This window comes from Thermobia domestica, chromosome 4 (genome assembly GCF_964235325.1).
Source record: "Thermobia domestica chromosome 4, izTheDome1.hap1.1, whole genome shotgun sequence".
NCBI classification, from domain to species: domain Eukaryota; kingdom Metazoa; phylum Arthropoda; class Insecta; order Zygentoma; family Lepismatidae; genus Thermobia; species Thermobia domestica.
Window position 1 is genome coordinate 280,481,760 of NC_137457.1, and position 14,659 is coordinate 280,496,418.

Here is a 14,659-nt window from a genome sequence, read left to right on the forward strand (position 1 = left end):
ATCATCGGTTAGCATCCCATGAACCGGTTCCAAAACAGCCGAAACTAGTACTGGATCGGAAGAAGATCCTTTGTGTGTTTGGTGGACTGCTCGCGGCATCGTGCATCGGGAATTGCTACCAGCTGGTCAGAGCATCAAAGCAGCTGTGTCTGTCAGCAATTGAGCCGTGGTTAAGAAAGACTCAAAACTCTGGAGCCAGCACTTCTGAACCGCAAAAGGGTCGCACTGTTACAGGACAACTAAGCCTCACGTGGCTAGGATGACCCGGAACACCATTCTACGCCTTGGATGGGAAACATATTGCATCCACCATACTCCCGGACATTGCATCATCCGCTTATCACCTGTTCCATTCCTTGGACAAACAGCTTAGAGGACCCCATTTCAAATCCCAGGTAGAGGTGCAAAATGCACTTGATGCCTTCTTCGCTTCACGGCCCACCAAGTTCTACCGCGATGGAATCCATGGCCTTCCAGAACGTTTGTAGAATGTCGGCGATGCTAATGGGTACTATTGTTGATCTTCCAAGTACGTTTTAGGTTACATATCTATGTTCGAAAGTGGTGGGTGAAAAAATTATAGAACTTTCTTGGTTACCTTTATACACTGAACAATAATAAATCCACAACAGTCTCTCTACTCCAGACGAAAGTGTTTAGCACTTTGGGATATATATGTTGTTCTTCATTTAGTCTTTCTGCCCTGTACGTGTGAGGTTCTATTTACGTTCTTTTAATTCTCTACATCCCTGTTGCTACAACAGTATCTCACGCAGTATACTCGTATACTTGAGCCTTTTAATGTGATCACAAACATTCACAATATCTTGGAAGTCGTCTGTACAACAGCAATAGACAAGATACAGCAGGTCTTCTTGGCCAATAATCTTCGAGATTAATATAGGACACATTCACTATTACAACAGATAACTGTTTTAATCCTTATGTAGTGTGCCAATGTTAATTCTATACTATTGCTGCACCTGATAAAAGGGGGAGATATGTACTGACCAACATCTCTGATATCAGAGGAGGTAGAGTCAACTTGAATTGCGCATTTATAGACTTTTCTTCTTGTGTAGGGGATTGTCTTCTCACGAAATTAGTAAGTTTTTCAAGTTTCCATTCTCTTTTGAACCCGACAGAGATAGGGAGAAATAATTATTAGCATTGGCTACTACATAAGATGATTTTGAAGTGTTATTGAAAATACACATAATCAAACTTGTGTTCGGTAGAGCGAAGACTATTTAAAACCAACAATCTGTCCTCATCGTTCAAGACAGTTTCAAATCCTTTTTGGCCTCCGCAATACTGGTTATTTCAACCATCATAGCAGCATCTACCTCAGCTAGAAGTGCCTTGTATGCTGCTTTTTGCAAATGAGTACACAAAAGGAAGGTGAGCGGAATGATGCAGCTGCTATTGTTTCAGAAAAATTCAAATGAAGTGAAAATGAAATGAAATCTTTGTAAGTTTTACGTCACACAAGTATGCCGGCTAGGCTAAAGGAGACGGTGATGATGATGAATAAATAGAATGGTGGAATGAAGAAAGTGAGAGGAAACGGGGGAACCCCGAGAAAACCTACGCACACGGTGTTTGTCCACCACAAAGTTCACTAGGCTAGGATAAAGTCAGTCTGCCGTAAAATGACATACATAGAATCTTCTATTTTCACATAGTAAAGCTTCTCTCATCGACAGAGATATTACTAGTCTTTTTCGCTTAGACCTCCACCGTGACCATCAAATACACAAGGACGTGTTTATAATGTGGAACAACGTATGGTGTATACTGCTGATGTAACTTTGAAATGTCACTGGAAACTGCCACATCACAGTGGACATGTCCACCATCGGCTAAACTCGAACTTTCTGTTGAAGCTTCGTACACCATATTACTGCGACGTTGACGAGAAAATTGAAATATAGATGATTTTGTGTTCTTCGTTGTTAACCCTTCTTCATTGAAATGACAGAGAGAGAGAGAGAGAGAGAGAGAGAGAGAGAGAGGATACACTGAAATTCAAATTTGATATGAAATGTGTAATTACCTCATATGAAAAGAGTTTTCAACAACACCCAATATTAACTGATGCAGTACATAATTCTTGTGACGCTTTATTTTCCTTACTATATGGTTCAAATATAATCACTGAACAGCCAACGCACAGTTCAAGATGATCTACTACTCTGAGGCCAGCAACTCACTCCAAGCTTTTCTTAAAGAGTGTTGCACTGGGAAACTATTTGCTAAAGGATATGTCCTACACAAGGTTGATATGCAAGACAATTTAAATTACAAGATTGACTCATAAGTCTTGCAATATTTTCACAACCTAAACGCCAGCCACTTGTATACGCCATGATCGACAATACAGTCATTTTAGTGGCAGCAAGAAGAGTACTTAACCACATCTCATACGTGAACTGTTACTGTATGGGTTCGAACTCGAGCATATCGCTGCGCCAGCAATCTAAAATATTTGTCATGTGAAAGGGTAAGGTGCAGTGGTGCAGTAAACCACATCAAAACTCGTTGGTTTCAGAAATGTCTTGCAGGTTGTAAAAATGTCGAAGATGCCACGGTCGGGCTGTCCCAAGGTAACAGTTTTTGAGGTCACATGACACACCATTGAGAATCAATTCACCAGCACACAATTATCAAACCAATTTTGCATATTCTAGTCCACAGTAGTGCGTTACCTTCACGAATTCAGGAAAATCATTAAAAGGTGTTTCATTGTGCCACACGAGTTAATCTCAGCTTAGACGCAGAGGAGAGTAGGGGGTGCCGACACTACTGCACAATTCACGTGATATGATATTTTCGAAACGGGGTTTCACATGCGACGAAAATTGGATATTTTTCCGAGATTGGAATGTACAAAAATAGTTGTTGACTAAAGACCAACTCCCAAAACCGTGGTCAGAGAGAGCCGTTGCCAGACTAAGTCATGTTCTGTTCGTGATAGAGCTATGAGGGGAGTACACTTCGAATTCGTTTTTAACGGTTGTACCATGAGTGGCGACCTTTATTCCGCACAGTTGAAGTAGACATATTCTGCACTACTTAACAAATATCTTGCATTGAACCGAAAATGAGGACTACTGCAATAGAATAATGCAAAAACACACTCGGATCGAAACATGCAACAAAAAGTGTAAGAACTTAATGGCATCGAACTGATTTGGTCTGTGGCGTACTTCCTGAAGTTACGATGTTTCACCAATCAGTAGGAGGTGAAAACAGAAGTGTCTTACGTCTTTGCTTCTAAGGACAAGACATAGTATTGATGTGCAACGAAGGAACGGTCAGTAAGGAGACAGTCCAACACTACAAGCTTCATTTTGAATGCTAATTGGATTTTTCTTTTACTATAGTAAAAACAGGTATTTTGTTTACCAAAATAATGTAAAACCCTTTCATATTAGGTCTGGCTATAGAAAAAAAAATAGACGCATCACTAGTGTGACCTTTTCATTGATATACTACACTTGGGATGGAAGATAATGAACGTGTAGCTGTGGCGGTTGTGAAAGCATTCTATATTAACCTCGAAAATAATAGGTCCAGAAGACCTGCTACTCTTTTCTATTGCTGTTGCAAAACGAACATCCAAGATATTATAAGTGTTGGTAATCACTTTAAACTGCTCAAGTAAGTTTACTTTAAAGTTTCAAATTAAATATATTCTTCTGCTCGCTTATATTCAACCTCATACCGAAACACTGTTTCCCGGCAGGAGCTCATGTGGTTCGGATTCCACGTTAATCAGTAGGTCCACGTCTCACATAGCTTCGCTGCTGAAAGGGACGCTAAACTAAAATTCAACTCAAACACTGTATTATTATTATTATTATTATTATTATTATTATTATTATTATTATTATTATTATTATTATTATTATTATTGATCTTCCCAACTATTTCTTCTAGACATATACTGCATAAAGCTGATCGCCATTTAATTACAGTTCGTCGTTTATTCTATTTTTTCAAGTCTTGCTTGCTGTTCGTCCATAACTTCTTATGATTGTTTTTTTGGTTAATTCTTTAACCTCATTCTGGATTTCTCTGGCACTTCTATCAAAATCTTCTACCTCACTCAGTCAAAAGCTTTGTACATTTTTAAATAAAAAACTTTGTTATTTGCTAATGCTTTTTCCAGATATTAATTTGTTTTCACTTTTCTTAGAATTGCAACTTAACTTAATAGTATGGTCTACTTACGTTTTCATCAAAGGAAAGGACACGTTTATTGCATTCATTTATTTGAGTAGTGTCTTTATTAACTTGTTTTTTACCATTTCTACCTGATTTCGATTTACATTTACCACTTCTCCCTACCACTTGATTACAATTTTCAGATTGTCCTGAAGATGAAGGTGACGATGTTCTACAGAAAAGAAAAAAAAAGTCGAGATTAATATGAGACATACATTTCTGAAATATGAATTTAAACAAAAAAAATGAGGAATAATCAGAAAAATGAATCAGAAGATTGCCATCTTGGCCAATAATTTTAGGAATGATAAAAAAACCCATCAAAAGATTGCGATTTTGACCAATAATTCCTTTTTGGATCAGGAGCCACAAAATTTTTGAACGGACCCTAAATCGAATTTTCGTTATCTTCTACCTAATAAGCACGTTATACTAAATTAAGTAATAGTTTGGGTTTTGCTATACCATATGTAATTCTTCAGATATTAGGCCTACAAGAAAATGTTTGATTAAAATATATTGGATCTTCGGATCAAGAGCCACAAAATTTTTGAACAGCTCCTAAATCGAGTTTTCGTATTTTCTACGGAATATGCACATCATACTGAGTTAAATGGTAGTTTAGGTTTGGCTACATTCCATGGAGTTCTTCAGATATAAGGCCTACAAAAAATTTTTTGATTGAAATATATTGGATCTTTTGATCCAAGTACAAATATTGTACAACCAGCATACTACTTTGAAACTTTTCAATTCTAGACACTGTTATGATCACTAAAAAATAAAATATTTAAATAGGATTACCAACATGTCCCGTTTCCCAAGAGTTTGAAGGTACTTGTCCTGGTGTGTAGTGAGTTTAAATTTTGCCTATTTTTCAACTAAGAAAATACTTTCAGTTCTTTTCTGTGTGCCTTATTCTCATTGTAGTACTCCAAAACATTATTTTTAGTATTACATATTTTACATTAACAGATACAATGTACATTTTAATTTTACAGTACGCTTGGATATTGATAAATCGTGCTACCTTAGGGCACAGAGTTCACCTATATATTATTTGAAACTAAAGTGCGTGTTACTTTTCTAACCATCATTATTGATACATCCAACAGGAATGGCTCTTGTGCTGGTTAGACACTTTGTACCGATACAGGGAATAAAAGTATCTAGCCACCGAAGTGCCCCGGTTTGGACCATTTACCTCCCATCACACTGTCCCAGTGTGGAATATTTATATCCCATCAATGTGTCCCTGTTTGGAACATTTATCTCCCATCAATGTGTCCCTGTTTGGAACATTTACCTTCCATCTATGTGTCCCGGTTTAGAACATTTACCTTCTACCAGAGCGTCCCGGTTTGAAACATTTATCTTCCATCAAAGTGTTCCGGTTTGGAATATTTGCCTCCCATCAAAGTGTCTCGGTTTGGAAGATTTACCTCCCATCAAACTCCCGGTTTGGAACATTTACCTCCCATTAATGTATTTTGTTTTGGAACATTTACCTCTCATCAAAGTGTCCCGGTTTGGAACATTCACCTTCCATTAAAGTGCTCCGGTTTAGAACATTTATTTCCCATCTATGTGTTCCTGTTCGGAATAGCATATATATGATAACCCGACATTTGAAACGCGTTTTATCATCTTCAACGATTCAACCATAAATAAGGCTATATCCAACTATTTTTAGACTTTTTTTAAATGGCTGGACCTACTTTAGTTGCATCTTGGAATTAATGTTTCTTTCTATATGGAAAGAGTTGAGGTATTCTTAACTGTAATTTGAGAGACGAAACGAAGAATATTAGAGATTTTGCTCTATAAGGATTTTGGCTCTATAAGGATAGTTCCATTGTAGACAATAATTAAAAATTTGTAGCTAATTAATGGTTATGGGTCGCAAGTAGTATCATCATAGAACGAGAAAAGATAGAGTTAACTTTTCCAACTTGAATAGACTGATTAACGCCTGGGTTCCGCGTCGTGCCGTGCGAGGGCAAGTGGGGCCTCGGCTTGGGCGCCGAAATAAGGGGGCGCAAAATTCATGAGGAAAAACGAAAAGAAAAGAAGGAAAGAAAAAGAGAGAGGAAAAATTACTTGGAATATTACTAGTATATACTTAAATTCTCTTCCTGCTTTAGGAAATGGTCCTATATTGTTACTCATGTTAGGAAAATGCATGTGCACATAAATAAAATGCTCAAAATCAAGGAAAAATAGGATTTATTTTGTAATTTTTCTTACGCTTCGCACCAACCATGGTGGCGCTTCGCGGTTGGTCTGTCGACCTCACTCATAAGCATGGGGGCGTCTTCGTATACTCTCGCCCCAGGCGCAGATTTTTCACAGCACGGCACTGTCCGGGCCAAACTGTCTAAACTAGAAGCTTGAAATTTGTACACAAGATTTATAACGTAAGGTACCACTACGGAAGGATTTTCGGAAATTCGACGTAGAAGTGGGCAAAATGTGCCTGCAATTATTATAATAAGATATAAATACTGCACAGTCCTTTAAAGTTAGATATGAAATTTGGTATCCCGATTTTTCATTTAAAATAATTAAAATGTGTTTCTGTTCTTTTTATATCTGACGTATACGGAAAGAAAAAATGCAGGTCGTTCAATAAGATACCGGTACTTTCGCCCCTTCATACATAACACTAACTTGTAAGGAAGCAGGAAATGCAGCAGAAGCAGCCGTTAAACGGAAACATACAAAGTACTCCAGACTGAAAGAAGATCATCTTTTTGTTGCTTATGCTACAAAAGCAATGGGAGTTTTTAACAAAGAAGCCAGTGAATTTTTGAATGAATTAGGATCAACTTTAATTAAGTAGTCAGGCGACCCAAGAAGCAAACACTATTTACTACAACGAATAAGCCTAGCAATACAGAGAGGAAATGCAGTCATCTTTTTAAAATCCTTCCCATCAGCACAAGAGCTGGATGAAATTTTTTACTTAAAATAAGTAGTATAAACAGTACTGTGAAAACCCATGGTTTAAAACCATGGTGATGGACATCGAATTTGTTTTTTTTTTTTTTTTTTTTAAGGAATGAAAATGGATATCTGTCTTTAATTTGTAAATAGGTTCATATGGAAATTTAGCACTGGAAGACTTATCTATTGCGATACAAACAAGAACATAGTTTGAACAAATAGTACTTACATGTTTATTAATTTATATTGACAAATAATAAATAGTCTTCATGATTTGATGTAAAAAATAAAAAATAATAATATAGTGAAGATTTCAGATATCAAAATTAATCAGAAATATTGGGTTAGAGATTTTAGAGACTCTTCATCAGTCGAAGATACAATAAATAATCAGCATACAAGTGTTAAGTGCATTTATGATATTTACTAATGGTAACTTTAAATATGGCTATTGTTAAGTTGTGTACTGCTGACAGCAACATGTCCGAGTAATCTCTTTCCAATGGGGGGCGGGGGAGACCTTTACCGGAGTCGCCGGCCTAGTGCTGGGTCACGGAATCGTTCAGGCTGACGCTCTCATTTCTCATCGCTCTCTCTCTTTCTATCTATCTCGTTATACGGAATATCGCTGGTGATGGATAATAGTTTATCTTTTAGTGTCTTGTTTATTTTGGGCTACAATGTTATAAGTTCCTATCCATGAAACCAAATACAGGATATCACACAAGAATAGTGAATGCGTTAATAAAATTAACATCGCTAGGTTTACGTAACACACAGATAATGTTTGCTAGGGTATTGAGAGTCAAAATGTTTTCTGTCAGTGTTTAAATTGTTCTAAATTCCTTCCATTCGTTGAGGCAGATTGTCTTACACTTTTATGGCAGATTGTCTTAGCTTTTTGCGAACTGGAAACGCCACTATTACTGTCGTTCATCAAGCGTTACTTTAGCTGTCCATGATTCTTCGAACCTTGACCTAAATTCACTTACGTCAGTTAGTAAATGGGTATCACTAATTGTGTCGAAGTTGCTATTCTAGTACTTCAGGTGTGTCTGGCTTAACTGCATTCAAGTAATTAAATAGTAAAGTGTGCTGGTGCTGCATCGTTGTAAAACAGAGACGACTGAGACGAAAATAAATATCCTGTGTTTCTTTTGTTTTATTCTGGGACGCCTGAACTTAATAAGGAGCTATTCGCACTTCCGCTCCCTGATACGTGTTCAGCCAAATTGTATTAAATGGTTCTATTGGATATTCAGTGAGTATGTAACGTAATATGTAATGTATATACGACTCCAAAAGTGCATTACCACCTGCAATTCTCCCTTTCCTGCAATAGCAGGCAACCCAAAAAGCTCAGCGCTTGGGTTGGTTGCACATCCGAAAGGCGTTGGACCAAACCTCAATTTTGTTACAAATATATCAGTGTGGCAAACTGCAAATAAGAGAATAAAATAAATTGTTAAGACTTACCATTTTCTTATCGTGATGGCAATGGATGACATAAAAGTTACAAAATCATCTTACCTAACCAGTTCAAACAAGGTGAATGGTAAGAAACACACATAAGAGGAAAGCAGTTTCTTTCCTTTTCCAAAAGAAAATCTCGTAAAAAAGAAAAAGATTATATAATGTAAAGGTTTAATATAAAAGCCTAATGCCCCAAAACAAACATCCACACGACACAGAAAGAGAGAGAAACACAGAATAAGGAACACCAATGGCTTAGCTGACTAGCGGGCCTCTCATACAATATAAAGAGATGGGACCCTAGTTGTAAACCTAATTGTTATAATAATAATAATAATAATAATAATAATAATAATAATAATAATAATAATAATTATTATTATTATTATTATTATTATTAAAAATCGTCTACTTTCCCAATCCCTGACCTACCTAAGAGCATGTATGTATATAGCGGTCATGTGAGTACCTTTTGTCAATGAGTGGCCCTAAAGGTAAAAGGGGTGCAAATCTCTGAGAGAGAGGAACAGAAAACTTTCTTATGATAAATTCTAGGGGAAAATTCCTGGAATTGCTTTTGACGGGTGCTTTCTTGTTTTTCGGGGACAGAAAATTGTATCGGCTAAGAAATTACAGTATATAATATTGCAAATTTGCAAGTGCATTTAATTACAATGCAATTTGAGGTAATAAAGAAATTGAGGACTTTGGGACAAACGACTTGTCAAGTCCAAAAAGTGAAACTATAAAGGAGATAGCTTCACAAGGATTTCTATTCATCTGATTTTCTTCAAACTTGGCACATATATATTAGACCAAAAATAAATGCACACATGTTTTTTTTTGTTTCTTTCGGAGAACAGGTTAAAGGAGGCAAAGGGTCCCTTTTAAAAAAGGGAACCTTTGATTTAAAAGGACCAAATTAAAGGAACGATACTCTGCCGATGCAAAGATGACTTCAAAGTACAAAATACGGGTTTTGAAGTTTTTCACAGAGAAGTTTTGCAGAGGCAATGCTCCTTAGAAATGAGAAAGGACCGCGAACAATCTTTATGGAAATTGGATTTCGGTGGAATTGCTTGGAACCGTGTTATGTTGTAGATATTATGTTCCTGAGAAAAAGTCTCAATGGACACAACCAAAAATCGTTGGTCGTTTGGCCACCATGAGGCCACTTTCTTAAAAAAGCCGAAGAAAACAACATTCGAGATTTTGGACAAAAATACTAAAACCGTGATGTTGTAGATATTGTGATTCCGAAAAGGTCCTAATGGCCATAACCACCAAACACTGATATTGGCCACTACAGGGCTACTTTTTTCAAAACAGCCAAACATAGTGATATTCTGGATTTCAATGAAAATCAGTAAAACTGTGATGGGTTGTAGAAGTTGTGATCTTGAGAAAAAGTCTCAATAAGCACAATCACCAATCACTGACCGTTTGGTAACTACAGAGCCACATTTTTGACAACAGCAGAACTTAACGTTATTTTGGATTTCATAGCAATTGCTTGAAACGGTGATATGTTTTAGATATTGTGATTCTGGGAAAATGTCTTAATGAAACCACTAATCACTGATCGTTTGGCCACTACGAGGCCACTGTTTTGAAAGTAACCGAAGATGGCGATGTTCTTGATTTCGGTAAAAATGACTAAAACTGTGATATGTTGTAGATATTGAGATTCTGAGAAAAGGTCTTCATGGGCACAAACACTAATCAACAAGGCCACTTTCTTGAAAGTAACCGAAGATGGTCATGTTCTGGATTTCGGTAAAATCACTGAAACTGTGATATTTTGTAGATATTGTGATTCTGAGAAAAGGTCTTAATGAGCACAACCACTAATCACTGATCGTTTGGCCACCACGAGGCCACTATTTTGAAAGTAACCGAAGATGGCGATGTTCTTGATTTCGGTAAAAATGACTAAAACTTTGATATGTTGTAGATATTGTGATTCTGAGAAAATGTCCTAATGGGCACAACCAATAATTACTGACCGTTAGGCCACTTTTTTGAAAGTAACGGAACATGGTGATGTTCTAGATTTCGGTAAAAATAACTGAAACTGATATGTTGTAGATGTGGTGATTCTAAGAAAAAGTCTTAATAGACACAACCATTAATCATTGACCTTTGGCCACTACAGGGCGACTTTTTTGAATGTAACCGAAAATATTGATGGCCTGTATTTCGGTAAAATTGACTGAAATTGCGATATGTTGTAACCATTGTGATTGTGAGAAAAAGTCTTAATGGGCACAGCCAATAATCACTGGCCATTTGGACACTACGAGGGCACTTTTTTGAAAGTAACGGAACATAGTGATGTTCTGGATTTCGGTAAAAATGACTGAAACTGTGATGTGGTGATTCTGAGAAAATGTCCTAATGGGCACAACCAATAATTACTGAGCGTTTGGCCACTACAGGGCCACGGTGATGTTCTGGATTTCGGTAAAAATGACTGAAACTGTGATATGTTGTAGATCTTCTGATTCCGAGAAAAGGTCTCAATGGGCACACCCACTAATCACTGACCCTTTGGCAACAACGAGGCCACTTTCTTGAAAGTAACCGAAGATGGTGATGTTCTGGATTTCGGTAAAAATTACTGAAACTGTGATATGTTGTAGATCTTGTAACTCTGAGAAAATGTCCTAATGGGCATAACCAATAAATACTGAGCGTTTGGCCATTACCGGGCCACTTTCTTGAATGTAACGGAACATGGTGATGTTCTTGATTTCGATAGAAATGACTGAAACTGTGATATATTGTAGATATTGTGATTCTGAGAAAATGTGCTAATGGGCACAACCAATAAATACTGAGCGTTTGGCCATTACAGGGCCACTTTTTTTTTAAAGTAACGGAACATGGTGATGTTCTGGATTTAGGTAAAAATGACTGAAACTTTGATATGTTATAGATCTTGTGATTCCACGCAAAGGTCTCCATGGGCACACAAACTAATCACTGACCTTTGGCCACAACCAGGCCACTTTCTTGAAAGTAACCGAAGATGGTGATGTTCTGGAGTTCGGTAAAATGACTGAAACTGTGATATGTTGTAGATCTTGTGATTCTTAGAAAAGGACACAACCACTAATCACTGACCGTTTGGCCACTACAAGGCCACTTTTTGGAAAGTAATCCAAAATATTGATTTTCTAGATTTCATTAAAAATGACTGAAACTGTGATATGTTGTAGATATTGTGATTCTGATAAAAGGTCCTAATGGGCACAACCAATACTTACTGACCATTTGGCCACTACCGGGCCACTTTCTTGAAATAACGGAACATAGTGGTGTTCTGGATTTCGATAGAAATGACTGAAACTGTGATATGTTGTAGATCTTGTGATTCCGAGAAAAGGTCTCAATGGTCACACACACTACTCAGTTTCCGTTTGGCCATTACAGGCCACTATCTTGAAAGTAACCGAAAATGTTGATGTCCTGGATTTCGGTAAAAATGACTGAAACTGTGATACGTTGTAGATATTGTGATTCTGAGAAAAAGTCTTAATGGGTACAGCCAATAATCACTGGCCGTTTGGACACTACGAGACCACATTTTTGAAAGTAAGCTAAAATGGTGATGTTCTGGAATTAGGTAAAATGACTAAAACTGTGAGATGATGTAGATATTGTGATTATGAGAAAATGTCCTAATGGGAACAACCAAAAAATTACTGACCGTTTAGCCACAACCAGGCTAATTTAAAGTAACCAAAGATGGTGACATTCTAGATTTCGGTAAAAATGACTGAAACTGTGATATGTTGTAGATATTGTGATTCTGAGAAAAGGATTTAATAGGCACAACCACTACTCACTGACCGTTTCGCCACTACAGGGCCAATTTTGGAAAGTAATCGAAAATGTTGATTTTCTGGATTTCGGTAAAAATGACTGAGACTGTGATATGTTGTAGATATTGTGATCCTGAAAGAAGGATTTAATAGGCACAACCACTAATCACTGATCGTTTCGATACTAGAGGGCCACTTTTTTTGAAAGTAACGGAACATGGTGATGTTCTGGATTTCTTTAAAAAATAACTGAAACTGTGATATGTTGTAGATCTTGAGATTCCGAGAAAAGGTCTCAATGGGCACACCCACTAATCACTGACCGTTTGGCCACAACCAGGCTACTTTCTTGAAAGTAAGGGAGGATGGTGATGTTCTGGATTTCGGTAAAAATGACTGAAACTGCGATATGTTGTAGATCTTATAATTCTGAGAAAATGGTACAACACCTAATATGTAACCGTTTGGCCACTACAGGGCCACTTTTTGGATAGTAATCGAAAATGTTGATGTTCTGGATTTCGGTAAAAATGGCTGGAAGAGTGATATGTTGTAGATCTTGTGATTCTGAGAAAAGGTCTGAATGGGCATACCCACTAATCACTGACAGTTTGGCCTTTACAGGGCCACTTTTTTAAAGTAAGGGAACATGGTGATGTTTTGGATTTAGGTACAAATGACTGAAAAGTGATATGTTTTAGATCTTGTAAGGTCTCCATGGGCACACAAACTAATCACTGACCTTTGGCCACAACCAGGCCACTTTCTTGAAAGTAATCGAAGATGATGTTCTGGATTTCGAAAAAATAAAACTGTGGTATGTTGTAGATCTTGTGATTCTGAGAAAAGGGCACAGCCACTAATCACTCAACGTTTGGCCACTACAGGGCCACTTTTTGGAAAGTAATCGAATATGTTGATTTTCTGGATTTCGCTAAAAATGACTGAAACTGTGATATGTTGTAGATATTGTGATTCTGAGAAAATGTCCTAATGGGCACAACTAATAATTACTGACCGTTTGGCCCCTACCGGGCCACTTTCTTGAAAGTAACGGAACATGGCGATGTTCTGGATTTCGACAGAAGTGACTGAAACTGTGATATGTTGTAAATCTTGTGATTCCGAGAAAAGGTCTTAACGGGCACACACACTAATCAATTTCCGTTTGGCCATTACAGGCCACTTTCTTGAAAGTAACCGAAAATGTTGATGACCTGGATTTCAGTAAAAATGACTGAAACTGTGATATGTTGTAGATATTGTGATTCTGAGAGAAAGTCTTAATGTGCACAGCCAATAATCACTGGCCGTTTGGACACTACGAGATGACTTTTTTGAAAGTAAGCTAAAATGGTGATGTTCTGCATTTAGGTAAAAATGACTGAAACTGTGATATGTTGTAGATATTGTGATTCTGAGAAAATGTCCTAATGGGTACAACCAATAATTACTGACCGTTTGGCCACAACCAGGCCACTTGAAAGTAACCAAAGATGGTGATATTCTGGATTTCGGTAAAAATGACTGAAACTGTGATATGTTGTAGATATTGTGATTCTGAGAAAAGGATTTAATAGGCACAACCACTACTCACTGACCGTTTCGCCACTACAGGGCCAATTTTGGAAAGTAATTGAAAATGTTGATGTTCTCGATTTCGGTAAAAATTACTGAAATAATGGAGTGTCAGTGGGTCAATTGGATTAAGATTTTTAAGTGGGTTTGTGGGTCAACAGGATATGACTCACTGCGACACACAACCCACCGTGACCCATTTTGACCAAACAATCCGTTCTGACCCACGCTGACCCACAGAACTACTGTGACTCACCAACCCATTCTGCTCAGTGCATTGTAGACAACTTCTTCTGAGCACTGGTGAATTTGTCTACGTTTTACTTTCAAGGCCTTCTTTTTTCTTCTTTTTCATTTGTTTCTATTGAAGAAAAAACTTCAGGCACTCTTGCAGAACTTTAGGAAATTGATCATATTTGCAATTGTAATAATAGCAATACGACATACTTCTTGACTTTTCAGAGACAGCCTGTGAGTATTTAGAGGAGCTAACTGCTGAGAAAAAAATGAATCACCTACAATGTATGAATTATTATATAAAAAATTAATATAACTATGTATGTGTGATCATCAACATCAAAGTCAACTGAAATTACATTTGGCAT

The 14,659-nt window shown here is 37.2% G+C and overlaps 2 protein-coding genes across 18 annotated transcripts in view; one reads left to right on the forward strand and one right to left on the reverse strand.

Moving 5' to 3' along the window:
* LOC145684106 (uncharacterized) overlaps positions 1–14,659 on the forward strand; it is a 510,020-nt gene that overhangs the window by 408,761 nt on the left and 86,600 nt on the right. The gene's annotated exons all lie outside the window — the stretch shown is intronic.
* LOC145684104 (E3 ubiquitin-protein ligase SIAH1B-like) overlaps positions 1–14,659 on the reverse strand; it is a 48,352-nt gene that overhangs the window by 4,005 nt on the left and 29,688 nt on the right. For all 4 annotated transcript variants that reach the window (XM_081755997.1, XM_081755998.1, XM_081755995.1 and 1 more), the window contains exon 3: positions 4,237–4,402. In XM_081755997.1, the coding sequence (XP_081612123.1) occupies positions 4,237–4,402 (166 nt within the window). The remainder of the gene's footprint in view (positions 1–4,236; positions 4,403–14,659) is intronic.